At 38.5% G+C, this 20,786-nt stretch overlaps 1 protein-coding gene across 1 annotated transcript; it reads left to right on the top strand.

The window, feature by feature from the left end:
• Positions 1 to 9,462: 9,462 nt before the first annotated feature.
• On the top strand, positions 9,463 to 19,877 carry LOC146579861 (uncharacterized). Its single transcript, XM_085266064.1, has 8 exons — positions 9,463 to 9,569; positions 10,600 to 10,635; positions 10,856 to 11,122; positions 11,575 to 11,841; positions 17,186 to 17,296; positions 17,438 to 17,503; positions 17,772 to 17,822; positions 18,133 to 19,877. Exons 1-8 carry the CDS (start codon positions 9,533 to 9,535, stop codon positions 18,138 to 18,140), a joined length of 843 nt encoding a protein of 280 aa, XP_085122190.1. The 5' UTR covers positions 9,463 to 9,532; the 3' UTR covers positions 18,141 to 19,877.
• Positions 19,878 to 20,786: the final 909 nt, after the last annotated feature.

Raw genomic sequence — 20,786 nt, 5'->3', positions numbered from 1 at the left:
AGGATGTGAAAAGTAATAATAAGAAGAAGAACTGTACTGCATTAAAACATTCACAACAGGTGGGATATCCGGTCTTTAAGTGATGACGTATGAACCCTGCTTCCAGGTCCAAACTACTCTGCATTTATTAAGGCTATGTGTTTTTAACATGTTTTAATATTTTGTATCTTGTTCTATTTGATCATTGATCATTGTCGACCTCTCTCGGTTTTCATTACAGCTATTCATTTTAAAGCTGAGTTTTTAAAACCTTACAATGTAACTACAGCCCAGCCCATGCAGCAGTATATTAATGAGTAACCTTGTAATGTGGATGGATTAACTCAGTTGTTCTCCTGACTGAAGTTTTGTCCGTTTATAGCAGGGGTGTCAAACTCAAATACACAGTGGGCCAAAATTCAAAACTGGAACAAAATCGCGGGCTAACGTTAATATTTATTGAAATATATTTATTCCTCCAGATATAAAAATGAATCTTTTCTTATGGACTCAAACACGTTTTGCTGAAAAACTGAATATGGAACAAGCAAAGCTTAATACTAAACAATATATATATTAGCTGTATAATACTAGCAGGCCAGCTCTAATAGTTATTTGGTATGGCTTCGTGGGCCAAATGTAATTAGGCTGCGGGCCAAATTTGGCCCGCGGGCCAGAGTTTGACACCTATGGTTTATAGCATCCTGCCATGCGATTGCATTTGTCCCTAACCTTCGGGAACCATCACGTTAACTTTCATTGAATGGAAAAATGTTAGCGTTCACCCTCCAGTTTCACTGTTTATATTATGCTAACATAGCTGTGTCGCTAGCCACCACATAGCCCAACTTCAGTAACCCTACAAACACCACTGCTGTTTAGTTTTCTGTCTTCATTTATGTTAAAAGTGATAGCAGAGCTGTATGTTTTAGATTTTGCTGTGGCAGTTAAGCCAAGAGAAGCATTGCCAGGAGTTATTGAAACTCAATGTAAAAGCACAAGATGGTGATGTGGTAAAATTTGACACAGATTATGCACAGCTTTATATCAGCTGTGTAAAAAGACACAGATCTGATTAAGGTCATTAAGTCCCCAAAACAACTAATATTAAGATATAATTTAGTTTGTGACACAAGTAATTAAAACCACCTGAAAGCGTCCACAGGAAAACAAAATAAAAAGAAACTAAAAGGACCCAGCCCTGGACACTGAGAACGACCAATGCATCAGCGGGTGATGTTCTGAGAGTGGTGGTCTAAGATCTGAGCTGACACAGACAAACAGCCACACACAGTCACAAACGTGCATTCCCACCCTCATGCACGCATATGCAAATACTCGCACACACATGGAGACACACAGAAATGAACACAGTACACACACACTCCCCATACATACTCTATACCCTCAAGCCTGTGGAACATCAGAGGCAGATGATAGATATGGACAGACCAAGTGGAACACAGCTTGGCTGAAGCAAAACTTGGGTGTGGGAGGCACACAGTGCAGGTGGAGCATTGATGACTTTAACTGAGGATATTGTTGGGCGGTGGATGTAATTCTTCGAGGACTTCCTTAGTCCCACTAACACATCAATGCAGTTTTCATCCCGGTCGCGGAACAGCGGATCAGCTCTTTACCCTATCAAGCCTAGCCAACCAGTCTACATGTATTTTGTGGACTTGGAGAAGGCATTCGACCGTGTTCCTCAGTGTGTTATGTGGGAGGTGCTTTGGGAGTACTGGCCCGTTGCTATGAACCATTCGATCCTTATACACCCATTGCAAAAGCTTTGCCTGCATAATCAGCAATAAGTCAGGCTTGTTTCCAGTGGGTGTTGGACTCCGCATGGCTGCCCTTTGTCACCGTTTCTGTTCATTATATTTTGTGGACACTTGGGCATGCTAGCCATCTTTGAAAGGTCAGAAAGTAATCAGGTATAACATCTAACAACTAAAAACATATTTTTCCTGTTCATGAATGGCAGTAAATCATTTGGAATCTTAGTACTTATTCCTTTCCTAAGAAATTAACAAGAGTAACTGGGGGCCACACAGCAAAGCTGGGTTCTCTAATGTGTTTCTATCCTTTCTTACACTTTTTCTTCTTCCTTTTCATCTGTTCATCCCACGAAGTCTACAATAAAACATTTAAAATGTGGGTACATAGTGATGTGGGGACAAACTGACTGACAAGTCTAGCTTGACACATTTACATCTCTGTCACTTTGTTGAGCAGCAGTTAAATATGTATAAAGAGATGTGAGTCAGAAAATCACAAGAAGCACAAATATAGTATTTGTACATCAGCTGTGTTTGCAGCTCTGCTCTGCAAATATCAGACTGACAGAGTCTTGTATGTGGTCAGCAAAACAGCTGTAAAATCTGAATTTATTCCAATTGTTCTCAGTGCAAACAGTTTATAGAAGAGACACATGGTATTTTAATCAAATGGGTTTTGGATTTCAATAAAAGTGTTCTGTATTTGTAGCTCACTGTGCTTCAGTGTGCTTTATAACTAAATAATCATGTCCTGTAGTTTGAACAGCTTCCTGTTTTAAATTTAGCCAGAAAGTTTTTTGTTTTTTTTTTAATTTCAGCGGCATTTCCCTTTGAACCTTTTGAACTGGTGGCCCAGTGGTTACTAAGTGCTAAAAAACAAAACAAAACAAATCAAAAAATCTTCAGGATTACAACAGTTACAGCTACTTTTATGGGCACAGAGATAAGCTGAGAGAGTGGGCAGGAATTCACCTCGTGTTCACTTCTGGTTAAGGACTCAATTTCTGTTTTGCTTCAGCTAACTTATTTCCTGTGGATGAATTTATGAAAAACTACAACTGAACTATAAAAGAGTTCATGTTTGTGGGAGACTTTACATCAATGAAGCTCAGCTTAAAACTAAAAGGGAAGTATTTTTAGTTATAGTTTTAACTCTTGCATTAAAAAGTGCAGGATTACGAACAGCTTCTGTGTTTGGTAGTGATTTTGTGTGCTGGTGATTAGAGTGCACCAGCAGTTTATGACTGCGAGGTAGCAGAGGTGGCCTACTGGTTGATCACATCGATGACAGGAGGGAAATAAAAGTATGTTGTCTTGCTTGCTAATATTTTTTATCTCTGCAGTTATACCTCTATGTCAGTTTGAACCCATCTAATATATGTATTTTTTTAGACTTCAAATGTAGAGTTACCTCAATGACCCAACAGCAAACGCTTGTGAGGGTAATTATTTTTTGGTGATAAAGCTTCTACCAAACAAAGCTAGCAGGCAAAGATGAGACGTGATGTGATGCTAGTAATGGTTTATGACAAAGTGAATTTCACATGTCAGCATACAGTGCATTCAGTCTTTATATGGTATGTGTGCATTTACTTTGCCTTATGGTAGACACTGTGAATAATGGCTTATTTAGATTTCTCTGGTGAATCTTCGTAAAGCCTATGATGTAACCTACATAAGTTTTTGTAGGTTGTAAATCAACCATAAGCATTTATGTTTGTGTGTGGTACATTATGTGTTCCTGTCCTGGTGTTTTATATGTGGCAGCAATCATGATGGAAACAAACAATCTTTATAGGGATCTTTATTTCCCTTTTTTTGTTCATTTGAATCCTAGGATTCTACTACAAACGTGTGTTCTTCCAGTTTTTATGTAACTATTTGGTAGATTTTCCAAGAAACCCCACCTTGCTGAGGTCAGAATTTGTTATTTCTGTGTAAAAGGAAAGAAGCAGAAAAGTCTTTGTTTCCTTCTCAGCTCTTTGGTATCTGCTGTGCTGCTGCTTCACTCTCTCTCTTTACAGAAAGATGTAGAAGTTTTCAGACGTGTCACTGCTGGATGTGAGGATGGGAGCCACTTTGCTCTGTGAGCTGGGCCTATTCTGTGAGTACATCACTGACTTCTATTGTTTGATTCATACTGATCCATAAACATGTTTTAGTAAGAAGAACAGAGCATCAGTCATTTGTACCATTTCAGGTCATGTGATCAGAGGACTCTCATGTTTTGTTATTAATGTGTTTTGATGGTTGACTCTAATCTGAGTCTGTGTGTGGAGCTGGTTTAGTTTATCTAAGAAAGATTTGTTTCTACATCAGATTGTCATGGTCCGCGGCCCGGCGTCCGAGGTGCTGATGGGATGCCCACGCCCACGGGCTTGGCTGTTAACTCCACACCTGCATCCCATCCCAGGCGATCATCAGGTGGACTATTTGATCCAGCCCAGCCTGCTGCTCCACGCCAGTCCGTTAGTCGTCTCACAGTGGTAACGTACACCTGTGGGAAAGCGATTGTGAAAACTCTCATTTGTCTGAACGAGCGCTAATTCTGTCCTGTGCACTCAGATAACAGCTCGGCGTGTTTTTTGAGCCACCTGCCCGTCTGGAGTTTGGATCGCCTTCAGTACTCGTCACCTCGACTTTCCTGGAGCTCCCCCGCGGACCCTCACCCCTCCCTCCGGCTCCCACGGCCCCGCTTTCACTCATACTCTCCCCCACATATTCTGCTATTTCCCCGCGCCGCAATAATTCTTTTCCTTTTTCTGTTGCAGCCTCCCACAGTCCCGTTTTCGGCGTTCCTGCGCGACTCATCTCCCGGTCCCTTGGTTTCTCGAGTTTCACGCGTGTTTTCCTTCTACCCTCCCGGGACACCTTCAGTTAAAATAAAGTTTATTTTCTCGTACTCCTGTGTGTGTTGGCTCTGCTTCTGGGTCCAGCTTGTGCGCTGAACTTCGGTTCATGACACAGATATAATGTGATGTATTTAAGATCTTAATATAAATGGAACCAATCAAAGTACACTGGTAAAACCCCAGGTATTTTGTTTACGAGATATTTGAGTGTCTACGGAGTTTCTTGAAGAGACGCTTCTTCAGTTCAAAAATCAAAAAATAGAGAGTCCCAGGAATTTAAACCTCAATGGTGGTGTCCCTTACTGTCTGCACCTTCATTGCAGTTTTGAGATCCCTACTGAATAGTACACATGATAGTGTAAGGCAAGGTTGGTGATACATTATTGAATTATTTAATAATGTAATGTATGTAATGTATTACGTACATTATATTCTTTCTATTCGTAATCTGTCCTTTTATTACGTCTTCCCCTCTTTTTTTTTTTTTTTGCTCCTGTTTGTCCTGCCTTAGACACTGTCATACATAAATAATACTACTTAATGTAATAACTAGGGATGGGACTCAATTAAAAAATTAATCTAATTAATTAGAGGCTTTGTAATTAGTTAATCTCGATTAATCACATTTCATTGCACAGGAAAATTTTCCCCAAAGCCAATAAAATGTCTTTTTATTGGAAATGGTTTTAGTGGGCGACAGAATCAAATAATGGACATGGACATGAATATTGTAAACTCAAGCTCTTTTAATTTATGGGGAAAAAAAACAAACATTTAAAGTGCATTTCGATTCAAAACAGAGAAACACAAATAATATCCCTGGCCAAACCTGGGCAGACTAAAAAATAAAGTGCTATTTACTTTGAGTACATTTTCAAAATGGTATTGTCTTTAAATAATAATAAATTTCAACATAAAGTGCAGTTTTTCTTCTTAAAAAAATAAGGCATAAACATAAAAGGTTATTAGACCAGCTTCACCTTTAAAACTCTGACTTCTATTAAAAAAAAAAAAAAACAGAGTAAATCTGAGTAACCTTAGCCAACGTTATTTTTACATGAGGCTAAAACAGTGTGATCGTCCAACATTTTAGTGCAAAAAATGGACTCCATGCCATCTCTTTCAGCCAGTTACTTTGACAAACTATCTTGTCCAAATTTTCAGAGCTCAGCAGCTCTCTTTTTTGTTGCTATGTGACCTTCAAGTGTAAACAGTCTCTCACATGGGACAGAAGTGGCAGGACTAATCAAATACTTGCTGGCTAGGACAGACAGCTGTGGGTGGGTCCCTGCTTGACTGGACCAGCATGCAGTGGCAGACTGTCTCGCTGATGGTGGATTCCGCTCTGTAGAAACTCAGGGCCCTGTTACACAGTGCTTGCTTATCTGAATCAGAGTCTAAAGACAATGAAGAGAGGAGGAGGAGGTTCTTTGTCTTGGTGGCTCCTTTGTGGTGGCATCTTTACACTGTTCCTGCAGCAGGGCCTGAAGGCTGAGCCAAACCTCTTTTTGTTCTCCCCTTGCAAGACACTTTAAATCCTTAAAGCGTGGGTCAAGCACAGTAGCTATTTGAGCCACTGATGGTTGAGTGTAGCTACATGTTGGGATGGGACTCTAAGAAAACGACTGAAAACCATAGTGTGGATGCGGGTCCACACTACTACACTCAGGTGTAAATTTTGGATTTGCTTTAATAGTTCTCAGTGGAAATAGTTTATGGAAGAGTCATACAGTGTTTCTTTTTTGCCTGTCCCGTTTGGATCTTTAGCCATCAGAATTGTTGTCTGAAGGCCAAGAAAGATGCCTAGCGGATTTATTTTACCAAGTGGATCATCATGGCCTTGCCATATTGGTCCATTTGATTGATCTTTGTTATAATTATGTATTTTATTTTATTTTCAGTTGTTACAGATGGGACAGACATGACTGGGGGATAGGATAGGGAGAAAGAAAGGATGAAAGAAAGAGAAGGAGAGAAAGACAAAATAGAGGGGAGAGAGAAAAAAAGAAAAGCAAACAAACAAACAAAAAAGAAAAAAACAACACCTGGATCACCTGTCGAGAGAAGAAAAAAAAACAGAAGAGAAAACAAACAAAAAAGAGCAACATAATAAATACAACACCATCACAATAAACTAGCTAACAGTAGATAACAGTAGATACTAAATATTAAACGCTATTGTGCAGCACACAAGACTGACAGCGCACAATGTGCTTTGAGGTAGCAGCCAAGAAAGATGTAGTTTGTGTCTGTGTACACCTGTGTGCACAACTGTGTGAAACAGCACACTTGTATTCCAAAGGTTTCTCCATGTAACGATCTACTAGGGAGTGTGGGGAGCCATAGCCCCGTCCCCCAGGGCATGAAGCAGGTATGGAGGAGATCCAGGCCCCAGACATCCAGAGGGCCCAGAGTACGAGGACCCAAGGAGGACCACCAAAGGGACAACCGTGCCACCCTCCTGGGAAGGGCTGAGGAGAGCCCCATATGAGGGGTCACCCAGCAGCCATGGAGCACAGGTCAGAGGGGGTTGCAGTGACGTGCCCGCGGGCTCTGCTGGCAGCTGACTGTGCCAGAGAGGACCGACCCCCAGGCCCAGAGGCCTGAGGGCGCCCCACGCCAGAGAAGAGGCCCAGCTGGACCACAGGCGCCAGGTCCCACCAAGCGGCTACCAGGAGTGAGCCGGTACATAGATGAGTGCCCAGCCCCAGACACCAAGAACCACCAACGCACCCACGTCTGAGGGCATCAGCCACTGGCAGGGAGTGTGGTGAGGGGACATAGGACTCCATACATACTGAGATGTTCCCAGAGAGGTGGAGTCTAAGACCCAACCTGACATTTAGACACAGACGTACAGGCACTCACAGACACAAGCATGCTCTCAATTTTTACAGCCCTATTAAAAAAATATCAGTCTGTACATGCTTCAGATAGCTTTTCTTCAAATTCTTTAATTCTCACTCTCTTTTGCAACTTTGTACTTTTGTGTTACTCGCAGCAACAACTCCACCTCATTGTTCGTCCATTTAAAAACTCGGTGCTTTTCCACGAGCCAGAGAGTAAATAAACGGCAGACAGAACTGAATCGAATTGAATCGTTTTGTGTTTCACGCCAGCGCAGGACTGGAACGTAGGCGTTTTCGGCCGATTCAATGTGGACACACAACTCTGTGAAAACGACTGAAAACAATAGTGTGGACGCGGAGCGTTTTCAGATGAAAACACCGTTTTCAAATCTATCCGGGCTGGTGTGGACGTAGCCTTAAATTTCACCATGTAGTTTGAGTCATCATTGCAGACCTCCATGGTGTGATGCAGGTGTCAGAAAGCACCTGAACATGAGACACATGTCTCACCTCCAAGAAGCTCAGTCACAAACCTGTAGTAGACAGTTCAAGAAAGGAATTATTAATGTTGGAGTCAAATTGTTAAATGTTGTCATTGTGTTACTTAAATTTGTAAGTCTTAGTTCAAGCAGCATGATCAAAGACATTCCTTTGTCTCTGACCACCTCTCCAACCAGTTTGTTGGTGGGGGAGGCTGTAGTGTTTTATTATAAGGACATCTATGTGAGGGTTCTGTTTTCTTGCTTAGTGAACTTCCTGCCTTTATGACCCTTTTGGTAAGCAGGTGGTCACACAAACGCACCCCCAAACACAAGCATACACACTCACACACACACACACACACACACACACACACACACACACACACACACGTGTGTATATGAAATATATACAAAAATATGTGCATCAGGAAACCAAGCAAGAAACACAAATATTGCATTCATACGGTGGCTCTGTTTGCAGCTTTGCTCTGCTCTCCAAACATCAGACTTACAATGTTTTGTATGTGTTCAGCTCGAACAGGTGTAAATTTTGGATTTGCTTTAATAGTTCTGAGTGGAAACAGTTTATAAAAGAGTCAAACAGAGTTTTATTTAAATTTCAGTTTAAAAAAACAAAAAACAAAACATTACTCACATTTCCCAGGAACCAGCCCACTGTGTTGTCACTGACACAGCTTACATCACCATGAAAACAGCAGCACGTATAATCTGAGAGAGAGGGCAGGACTTCCTCTTGCTTCATGCCCACTTCTGGTTAAGGACACTATTTCTGATTTGCATTAGTGTAATGAAATACTTTAAATGAGTCAAGCTCAGCTTTGTCAGTTAAGAAAACCTTAATATTGTATGAATCTGTTTTCTTGGTTGTTTATAAAGTTCTGTGTCTCAGGTGGGCTGGAGCCTTTCCCAGCTGATGAGAGGTGAGATACACCCTGGACAGATGACTGTATTTGTTCATGGAAATGTATTAATTTGATATTTGAAGCAATGTAATGATTTTGTGCAGCAGCCTTTAGTGCAACATTAGCATTTTGTGTCTTTTTATGTATGTTTCTGTATGATGATGCTTCGATGCTGTGATTTGATGCTTCTAATGGTTTATGACAAACAGTATTCGGTGTGTGTGGTGTGTGAAGGTGCAGCCAGAGCTGTGTTCTTGTTGTGCTTTTGGCACGTAAGATAACCTAAAAACTTCACATTTAAAAGTTGTAATAATATTGTGATCTTATTTTGCCTTTTTAGCTGCTCAGTCACGCTGATATTTGTAAAATAAAACTTACTGCATGTCTATTTTGTTCAGTCTAGTTTTTATATTACAGGCCTTTTCATAAAGAAAGTACCTGATGTTTCTGCAGCAGCAGGAGAGTATAAAGATGTCACAGCATGCTGTGGTCAGATCTTGTTAAGTTGCTATTTCAGTGTAAAAGGAAGGAAGCAGAAAGAAGAAGTTAAAAAAAACCCTCTTTGTTTCCTTCACAGCTCTTTGGTATCTGCTGTGCTGCTGCTTCACTCTCTCTCTTTACAGAAAGTTGTAGAAGTTTTCAGACGTGTCACTGCTGGATGTGAGGATGGGAGCCACTTTGCTCTGTGAGCTGGGCCTATTCTGTGAGTACATCACTGACTTCTATTGTTTGATTCATACTGATCCATAAACACGTTTAGTAAGAAGAACAGAGCATCAGTCATCACTATTTCAGGTCATGTGATCAGAAGACTCATGTTTTGTTATCAACATGTTTTTGATGGTTCATTCTAATCTGACTCTGTATGTGGAGCTGCTTTAGCTTATCCAAGAAAGATCTGTTGTCATGGTTTGCTGTGTGGCAGGCAGGATGTTTGACTCGTAAACAGAGGAGTAAACTCAAAATGGCAGATTTAACGCTGGAAAACTTCTCATCCAAATACAAAGCAAAACTAAAAACTCAAACACTAGAAAATAAACGAGGAACTGAAAACTAGGAATTGACCTGGAACACGGAGGAAAGAAACACACAGCATTATGAATGTGCGACATGACAAATGACAGGACTTAAACACACAGGCAGGACAACGAGAGGATGGGGAACAGGTGGCAACACAGCCGGGACAAACCAGACCTAACGAGAAAAGGGAAGCAAAACTGGAAACACTGCACACAGGGCAGGACTATCAAAATAAAACAGGAAACACACGACAGGCACAGAGGCACGATGTTGACACTGAGAACACAGAGCACAGGCACAGGAGTGACAAACTGCGACATGAGACACGACTGACTGGGGAAATAAACAAGAAGACAGAACGGAACCTACACTAAACATGAGGGGCACAGGAACAAAACCCAAGAACTAGAAATCACAAAACAAACAACAACTAAAGCCAGAAATACAGATCCACAAACAATAAGACTAGTAATAATAAACCAGGGGTAGGTACCTGGTTGCCTTTGGTTGCGTTTAGTTTAGTTTAGTTATGTTTCACTTAGGTCTTCTGTGTTAGTCTGTCATGTTTCCTGTCTTCTGGTTCATGTTTTCAAACTTGTGTTGTCATGTCTGCTTTCCACTCTGTTTCCTGTTTTATGATGATTGACAACCTACACAGACATATTTGAGTGTCGCTACTTTGATAATGTCTGAAGTTTCTGTCTTTATTTTAGTGCTCTGTACGCTTCTCTGCACTGGACACGCTCAAGGTGACAAAACACTTTCCACTTTTTCTGTTTTTAATTTATCTTACTTCTGTTTACGTACTACTGTTTCAGTCTTAAGCACTTTACATTTTTTTTCTTTTTATTTATTTATTTATATATCTATCACTATCTTTATAATTTTGTGAATATAAACAAAGGTTGTGCCTTCAATAGTACATGAAGTGTTTCAGATTGTAAACTTTGTGGTTGTGTTGGATTCTAGATGCTGTGCTAACTATTGAACCCAAATCGTCCAGTTTTTTCATCGGAGAGTTTGTTACCTTCAAATGTGACATGAATGAAGGAAAAGACACTGACTGGTTTTACAAAATCAACAAGGATGGTCAAGAATTTTTCTCCTACAGGACGAACAAAGATTTCAAATTAGAAATTACACCTACAGGTTACAGTGGTGAATATCAGTGCATTGGTGACAGGATGAGCTCACATGATAAAAAGATCAGTAATACTGTCTCTATAACTGTATTAGGTAAGTCTTCAGTGACCGACAGCATAAATGTATGATCCCTGTTCAAATACTCAACTGAACAACATTTAATTAAATTTGTCATTGGAACTTGAACTTTAACCAGGACCAGTGTAAAGTCAGTGCGTCAATACTCACAAGTTGTCATTAACAAAATTAACAAATTGAGTTTTAACAACAGAGTCAATCGTGGATGAAATTAAATTTAACTACATTTCTAAAGGAAAAGAAGAAACATGAAAAGCTTCATGAAGTTTAAAGTGATGATGTTTCTGTTATCTAAACCAACTAATCAGCATTAGTTTACATTCAGGACTATAGAATGGACAAACATTTAGACCGTGGTTATTTAGAGATCAGAAAATATTAATGTAAATATAAACTGTATTTTTTTTTAATGTTCTTATGTTGTTATAATGAATCCCATACTTATTTTGCTTCCTCTTTCATAACAGCAGATAAACCCAGGACCACACTGACAGCAGGAACAACAATCATACCAGTAGGGGGCAGTGTGACACTGACCTGCTCTGTGCAGAGCTCTGATGGATGGAAATATGAGTGGTTCAGACGAACCCAAACAACCTCTGAAGGTAAAATCAGAGATCAACAAAACAGAGATATCAGAGTATCTGAAGGAGGAATCTACAGCTGCAGAGGAACAAGAGGAAACCCAGTTTACTACACTGATAGAAGTGATGATGTCACCATTGAGAAAACCTGTGAGTTCAGAATCAGAATCAGAATCAGTCATTTAGTTTGAAATATACATTCACTCATGATTATCAAACATACAATGTTGAGTTTTCTGTGTTGATTTCATGTTTCTGTTTGTATCTCAACTGTTAATATGTGTGAACAGTTTCCAATAAAGTTGTTGTAAAACAACAACCCAACTGGCCTCAGATATTCAGAGGTGAGACGATCACTCTGACATGTGAGGTGCAGGAAGGAGGTGAAACCACTGAGTGGTGGTATGAATGGAGAGGACCCAGCACACCCACACAGTGGACACACAATAATGATGTGACATTCAGAGTTTCTGAGTCCAGCAGTGGAGACTACATGTGTAAGAGTCGACGCAGAGATGACTCATATTCTTCAACAGAGTGGAGTGAAGCCTTCACATTGTCAGCATCAAGTAAGTCATGTTTGTTGTGTGATCTCCATTTGACAAATGTCATAATGGTCAGCACAGGATGAATTCAATGGTCTATAAAGCATGTTACATTGTTAGTCAGACAAAGAGCTGCAGCTGATAGTAGCCTCATTGTAGACAGTTTGTCACCACTTTGTGTCACGAACTTTCAGCTGGTATAGAGACGCCAATGCTGACCTGCTGCTCCATCACCTGAGGACAATAATGATATAAAGATACAGGATAAGAAGTACAGCATTTTTCAAACTTGCTCAACAAATAACTACAAATCTCCAAATGTTATTAAACAAAAACAAAATCATCTTGGCTTAATATCTTATGCAAATAATGTGATCTGTTAAAATAAATGACAGTATTAAATAAATAAATAGTTCAGTCCACTGTGTAATTCACTGTGCCTAACACAAACAGCAGGGTGGCATGCTGCTTTGCACTGGTTTCAAATCCACTGTCTGTCTGAGGTCTTTCAGTGTGGAGTTTGAATGTTCTCTCCATGTCTCTGTGGATTTTCTCCAGATTCTCCATCTTCTTCCCACAGTCCACAGAGTTAGTTGGGTTAGGGAAATTGGTGAATCTAAATTGCTTGTAGGTGTGAATGTCTCAGCCCGGTAACAGATGAGCGACCTGTCCCGAGGAGCTTCCTGTTAGCTGTGATATGGTCCAATACCTTGTGACCCTAAATTGTTGAAGCAGAATATATTAATGAGTTTGATTAAAAATAAATGCAATGATCAAGAATCAGATTTGACATTTTAGTCAAAATATTCAGGGTTGGAGCCACAACCCAAAAAGACATCAGTGCAAAGCAGGAAATGGAGGAAAATTGAAGGAGGGAAGTTAAAATAATGTTACTGTTGCTATGCTTACCATCCTCACCAACACTAGAAAGCTCCAGCAGGAGGCTAGAATATTGAGATCATTCCCTTTAAACCCACTCCCAGGCCTTAAAGAGGTGTGTGTGTGTGTGTGTGTGTGTGTGTGTGTGTGTGTGTGTGTGTGTGCGTGCGTGCGTGTGAATGTGCCTGTGCACTCATTCTGCAAAACATAAAAAATAACATTAAAAATGATGTAGATGTAGGAATTATTTATTTTATGTATAAGTCATTATTTACAGAGTGTAATATTTGTGTTTCTTTTTGTCTGCTTGTTTTTGTGACTAAAATAAGCAATCTGGTGTTGTCATTGTTCAGCTGGATTATTGTGGGATCTGGCATCTCTGAAAGAGGAAAAGTATCTTGATGACATCTATCAAAACTTCAAATGGCCTGCAGCATTTATTTCGAATGAACTTTATATATTTTTCTGATGTAAAACAATCATTTTAAAACCACACCTTAGCGGCATCAGCTCATCACACCTCCACTGCATTTAAGGCTTGACTGGCTCCTGAGTTTGTTGTTGTTGTGTGTGTGGCTGGCAGCTGACAAGCTGCAGCTGAGAGCTGAAGGAGCAGCAACCGAAATAAAGTGTTGAAAAATGTTGAAATGTGGTCGGGTCTGTTGTGCGTCTGTTACAGTTTGGAAAGTCACAAGTAACGCAAACTCCACGAAATAACAAATAATCAAATCATATGAAAATGCTTAACGAGGGTCACAAAATGTTACAAAGTCTCTTAATTAAAGTTTTACTATTTCTAATTCCTCTTTGCAGCTATAATGTGTATTTCCTCCTGTGTGGTCTGACATCTGAACCTCAGATTATAAGAAGTCTTCTTGTGAATCTGTTGTTGTGGTGCGAGTAATTTATAAATAAAATGCATTCACTGAAAGGATAAAAGGCATTCTGGGTGTGTAAGAGTGGAGGAAAGTGAATTACATCAGTATAAACACAGCCTGGACCCTTTTACCATCCTGTGGTTATCAAAAAGAAGGATGTACTCATACCATGGCAGTTTGGTCTTATTGCTTCTTACATGTTGTTGGAAATCTAAATAGAGGTATAGTGATGTTGAATTCTGACAACATCAGGGCAGTGCAATCCTAACCTGTTTGTGTGGTATATTATATTTATTCTTTCTATCTTTGTCTAAACTCAACAGATCAACCAAAGGCTCAAATAACTTCTGATATGAGAGACGTTCCAGTAGGGGGCAATATGACCCTGAAATGTTCAGTGAACCCATTATCATGTGAATGGAGATACTACTGGTACAGAGATGAGAACTTGTCTAAACCTCTGACCACACAAGATGCAGTTTTCCACTCAAATGGACAAATCAGAGTCTCACAGGAAGGACTCTACAGGTGCAGAGGAGGAAGAGGAAACCCAGTTTACTACACAGAGTACAGTGATCCCTTTAAAAATGGTAAGTTTTTTTTCAGCAGTAACGTTTCTATTAATACAAACTGTGAAAAAAAGTTTTATTTTCTCCTTTTTGTGCCTGTATTATTGATATCTGAACACAGTTGGCATCAGATGGGCAGAGCAGAGAAAATAATAATCAGATGTGAGATCCACAGAGACGACACTCAGTGGGAATATGAACAGAGGTCTACCAAACTTTGAAGGAAAAAACTATGTATGAAAGTTAAAACTGTTTATGTTTGTTTTGTTTATTTGTTTGTTTAACTCTGACTGAAACTTGCAAAGGCAGAATGAAATGTGCACAGCAGTCTTCAACAGACTGAAGTGCTACCATTTTCTTAATACGTTTTATAAAATTAAACAATTTTTCAAACTCCCTCTTCTTCCCTCATCCGGATTCTCTCCGGATTTTCCAGCTTCTTCTCACAGTCCACAGAGTTGGAAACTGCAGGCAGCGTAACATTTTCAGTCAGACAAAGAGCTTCATGTGATCGTAGCTTTCTCACCACTTTGTGTTTGAACTTTCAGCTGGTGTATGTAGCGCAGTACTCATATGCTGCTTTCTCACCTGAGTACAATCATGAAAAAAATAAACAAAAAAAGTACTCATTTGTCATTTTAAACCCCTGTAACTAAACAAAAAAATTGATTTCTCTAAAAAAGGAATAGAACTCATCCTACCTGACTTCATCAGATTAATACAAAAATGCAATGATGAAGAAAAACATCAGAAATAATGTTACTGTGTACGCACGCCCAGTCACCTGCGATAAGACCTGTGATAAGACACCCTAAAGAGCGGCCAGTATATTAAGGACCGACAGACAGATTTGGTCTGATATTTGATTATAAATCCTGGTCCCCACGAGTTTGAAGGCATTTTTGAGACTCAAAATGTGGTTTTAATGTCAGGGTTACAATTAGGTTATGGTTAGGTTTAGGGTTGGAGTCAGTGTTAGGCTTTTGTTTTTGATGGTTAGGGTTAGGTAGGGAAACCATTATGTCAATGAGATGCCTGCACAAGGATATAAATACACACACATGTGTATGCGTGTGTTATATTGATGATGTGATTTGTGAAATTTTGATATAGTCTGTATGTTTTGGAGCAGATTAAGAAATTAGTCAGAAGTTAGAAATAACATATTTGAAGTTGCTGCTATTTCAAATGTCCCTGTGCAGCTATAATGTGCATCTCCTCCTGTGAGGTCTGGCCTCTGAACCTTACACTAATGAGATGTCTTGTGTTTCCTGGTAAATCGGTTGTAATGAAGAGTTGCTCTGAGGGAAGCATCATGCAGAGTACAGAAAAAGATTGATTTATAAATGTAAAGAAGAGTAGTGGTCAAATGGATTCAGAAAAAATAAAGTCTATCATGTGCACACTGTAACATGTTTTTTTATGGGGGAAAATGTGTTTCTAACAGATAAACCCCATCAGTCAGAAAGACAGACACGAAGACAACGCAGAGATGAGACTAAGGCTACGTCCACACGTACACGGGTATTTTTGAAAACTGAGATTTTCCATTTTCTTTTTAAAAAATAATCCCGTCCACACGTAAACGCAGAAATGAAGGAAAACGCTGTTAGGAACATACCAAAGCAGCAGGTGGCGATATATGCCTAACCGTGCAGAAATGTTGGCCAATCAGAAGTCTAGAAGCCTCGGTGGGAAATAGTAAACAAGGATGGGGCATAGAAGCAGAACCGAGTCATATGTGTGGAGGGACAGTAACTGTGTGTGTATATGTAAGCATTTAAACACTGCAGAGAGTACAATTAACAGTATTGTAGAAATTCATTTCACCGAAACAATAACGTGGCGCAAAGTGTGACGTCAAAAAAGGCGCACACCTTTGACGCTGCGTTTTCTCCGTGTTTTCTGTTTTTTCCGTTTTTCTCGTCCACACGTAAATGCAAAAACAGAGCTTTCAAAAATATCCACCCTGGCCAGAGTTTTTAAAAATCTCAGTTTTCAGTGACCGAAAACGCCGTTTACGTGTGGACGAAAGGCGCAAACGCATAGAAAATCTGCGTTTTCAAAAATACCCGGGTACGTGTGGACGTAGCCTAAAGGTACAGAGTGAAAAACATGAGGGAGAACTAACTAAATATAAACCATAAAGTGATGAACAACTAAAGCTGAAAAGTTTAGGCATGAATACAAGAATACAAATGAATATATAAACAAAAACAACAAAGCAAGAAAATAAACCATAAAGAAGCCATATGAAGTATCAGACCTGAAATACGTGCAAAATATAGAAAAGTGACACTGGGGACGTAAAATAATACAAAACTACTAAAAACAGAGAACACAACACAAACTTAAATCACTTTACAAACCTAAAAGGAATCATGATTGTTATTTACAGCAAGTGGTCCCACTTTTAAATGTTGTCAAGTGTGGCACATGTATTGAAGAGGTTATATAATATTATTATATATCTTTAAATGAAAGTTACTTTTAAGACTTGTTTTGCACTTCATTTTGTTGTTGTTGTTAAGGTTCTTTCTATCCCTACTAGTGTTACCAGATCAGCTGACTCAACTGAGTTCAGTTTAATAAAGTTAACAGTTCATTCTTCTTATTTGCAAAGCTGTGTCCAGTTCTTCATTTCTTCTTCTGATGATCACTGGACTCATTCCTGGAATCATATTTATTTTGCTCCTGTTCCTGTTCCTGTACAAAAAGGTCTACAAAAAGAAAGGTGAGACTTTTACATATTTTACTCTTTAAAATATTTAAATATGGAGATGCAACATTCCAAAACTGAAAACTGTTCACAATATTATATAAAACATAATAAACTATGTGAACGTTAGTGTCTTATTTTGAATTTTTAATAAAGGTTCTGCCGATGACCAGAGGGTGAGTCAGGATGAAAATCAACAAGTCTACTCCTCTCTCCGTCATGGTTAGTTTTCTTTTTACCTAGTTTAAAATATCCTGATGCTTTTCTCTTCTGCAGCTTTAACACTGTTGATATAAAGAAAACTAAGACAATAATGAAATTTAATCATGTACAGCATTTACAAGTAATAATACGCTTTCTAATTTCACTGTATGTTTGTGCTTACACTGACATTAAAGCTTATCTTATCTCATCTCGTCTTAGTATAAATGTTACTGACAAGAATACTTGTGTTTACATCATGTGGTGACTCATTTTCTCTGACTTGTAGGTGATCGTTCTGTCTATGAAACAATCAGAGGCTCTGGAAAAACTCAAAACGGTACAGTATCAACTTTAATATATAGTTTGTGGAAGCTATGTGATTATAAAATAACAGTGATTATTACTAAAAACAACACTAACATTATTATTTTAGTTTGACCAGAGGGTTTTTACACCTATAATTATAATGAACTGCAGAGCTGTTTCATACTGAGAGTATATTTGAACATATTTTACAGAAGTTCAATGTTGTTCATGAATCCACTGGAAGAGAGCATTCATCTAATGTGCTCATTTAAAGCAGAATGTATCTGGAATTGTGAATTTATTAATTTATCTGTTCTTTACCACCCTTGCTCTATATGAAGCTGGGTGACCTGTGTGCTGTAGGTCCAGTGGCTCCTTCTTGTGGAAAGTCAGCGATTCTTTCTATCGAAAGTGGGTGAGCTATAAGCATCTCCTTTCCTATAACTCAGTGGTTCCCAAGCTTTTTTTTCTAGACCCCCTTTTGTTTTACAAGAAAATCTTCGTTGTCCAAGTGAAGCCAAAGACAAGATATGCTTCATCATATTTTCTATGGCTTGGAAAGAAGTTGGGTTGGAAGCATATTTGGCAATGCTTCAACCTCTGCTTTGCGTTTGTGTGGGAGCCCCGTCAAAAAACCTGTCCATTATGCCCCCCTGCAATGCCCTCCCACTTTGGGAACCACAGTCATAACTGAAGACTAATTCTCATTCTCAACCATCAGAGCTTTGTCAGGTCCCATTCCCACATATTTCCCACCATTCACAGACCATCAAATGATGGGTACAAATATACATTAACGTTTCCTAGTAAAGTGTTTAGGTTTAACATTTAACTAAACATCTGAAATATGTTTTAAAAATGATTCTCTGATTTTTTGTTTTTATATTATATTTTTTAATTCTCACTGAAAAAATGGAAATATCAGTAGGAATATTTTGATAATGTAAACATTAAATCATCATTTTAAGTGAGGCAACTTTCTTAAAGGTTCATTGATTACATTATCTGTGTCAGTGTTTTCATTTTAAATGGTTGTGATTTTCTCCTTAACATTGTACAATAAGTTGGTTAGAAATCATATTAAATACCATAATATAGACTTAATATTGTCTTTTTTTCCCATTAAGTATTCGTGTTCTTTACAATCGAATATTTTTTTTATTAAAGCTTTTTTATAACATTTCATGTAACAAGAAAAAGTTTAAAAAGTGTTATATGTAATATTTGTAGTGTGTGAAAATGTGGCTTTAAATTCTTTGTTGGCTTTTGTTTCTTTGTTACAGTAGATATAATGAGAATATTTTTACACATTAGATCTTCTACATTATCCCCAAAGTAATGAAGAATACATACAGTATTCACAAATAGTGTATGGATTTGAATGTATCGTGTATTTCATGTCTATTTTTTTTCTATACAAATTTGCAATACATTTGTCTTTATGGAGCTGGAACAGCAAATACAGTGGTGATCATTATCTTAAATTGTTATGTGCTTTTGGCCTTTTTTTGAGGGATGAGTGTGGTTTTACAGTTTATTTTAAGTCAGTGTCAATCATGACCATACATGTGCAGCAGCAGTGAACAAAGACATGAATGCTCAATTCTCTAAGACAACTGGCAAATATACAAGAATTTCATGCATTGGCCTACAGTAGCAAAAAGGTTCAATCTGGTGGAATATAGTGAAAAAAAAATCAAATGCTTTTCTTCAAAATGAAAAGCTGACAATACAGAATGCATTGTTTTATACTGCAGTGGCAGAGAGATTTAAATGTGGTTTCAATGGAAGCCAATAGGACATTATTCTCCATTGCACTTCACAAAACAATGACATTACAATTAAGTCAGTTTTGCTGCTGATCTTTGACATGTCCAAGACTCTAATCACCACGAGTGTCCTTCCCCTTACTAGATATTATATGCAAAATAAACATTTCAACAAACAACAAATAATTTAAATGTTTAAACTGTCATTTAAAGGCTTAAAATGTCTGAAAATTGATGGAAATATCTTATTGCTTGATCAATGAGATCAAAAGATCTCAAGTTGATTCGGTGATTTATGAAATAAAGACAAAAATACATTCTTATGTGACGATTTCATGGCAGATTTTGTGTGTGTACAGTTTTTGTCCACTAAGGTTTCGAAAGGATTTAAAATTTAAGTGTTAACAATGATAATCTGGACTCCACTCACCCGACTTTCAGCAATATGCAGACTTTAAAACATGGGACAGTACAACTCTGGGCCTTCTATGCAAACACCATGGATACACACATAGCCGGTGCCCTCCTCCCAGTAGCTAGATTAGACAAACTTGTCCTGTTAATACTCAATATACTCATGTCAAAGACTTTCTGTTCTGCTAAAAGCAGGATTTATCTGCTGCAAAACTATAAATGTAGCACTTATCTATCTGATATGACTGATCCAGGCAGTTTGAGATAAAATATCAACTGTGTTTAAGCCTCTGCTTCACTAATTTATAAAAGGCCTTCATTTAGCTCCTCAACAGAAGCTTTTTAGCTCATCTGCATCAAATGTTTGTACTGCATAAAAATAGCAAGTTGCTTTTCAAGTCCACAGATGTGCATCTCAGGGTATCTTGTGATTGTAGAATTGCTGTGAAATTTAAAATACCTAAATTGTACAATATAAACTGCTTTTTAAATGTGGCTTGTAGTTTTAACTTTTAACATTAAAACTAGAAAAGTGCTGCATAAATCTCACTCTGTGGTATCTCTTGTGAAATGGAGGTGTTATTTGAAGACAACATGAGCTTCTGTCTCTTTAAGGGTTTCATGAGAGTGAACAGGGGAAACACCCACTGCTAAGTGCTCTGTGTATAGTAGTTGCCGATTTAAAAATAATAGTAATAAAGAAATAGAAATAGAAATTAACAGGTGTAACTGCGGGTGAAACAACATCATACCTTAATTTTTTTCCCCATTTTCTTTCTCTTCTTCTGTAAAGTATAAAGCACAAAGTGTGA

The sequence above is a fragment of the Mchenga conophoros genome, linkage group LG3 (assembly GCF_057382185.1).
Source record: "Mchenga conophoros isolate Kocher_MC1m ecotype Shallow Benthic linkage group LG3, M_conophoros_male_GT1.1, whole genome shotgun sequence".
Lineage (NCBI taxonomy): Eukaryota > Metazoa > Chordata > Actinopteri > Cichliformes > Cichlidae > Mchenga > Mchenga conophoros.
Note: the sequence above shows the minus strand (reverse complement) of the source record. Positions and strands in the feature narration are given on the sequence as shown.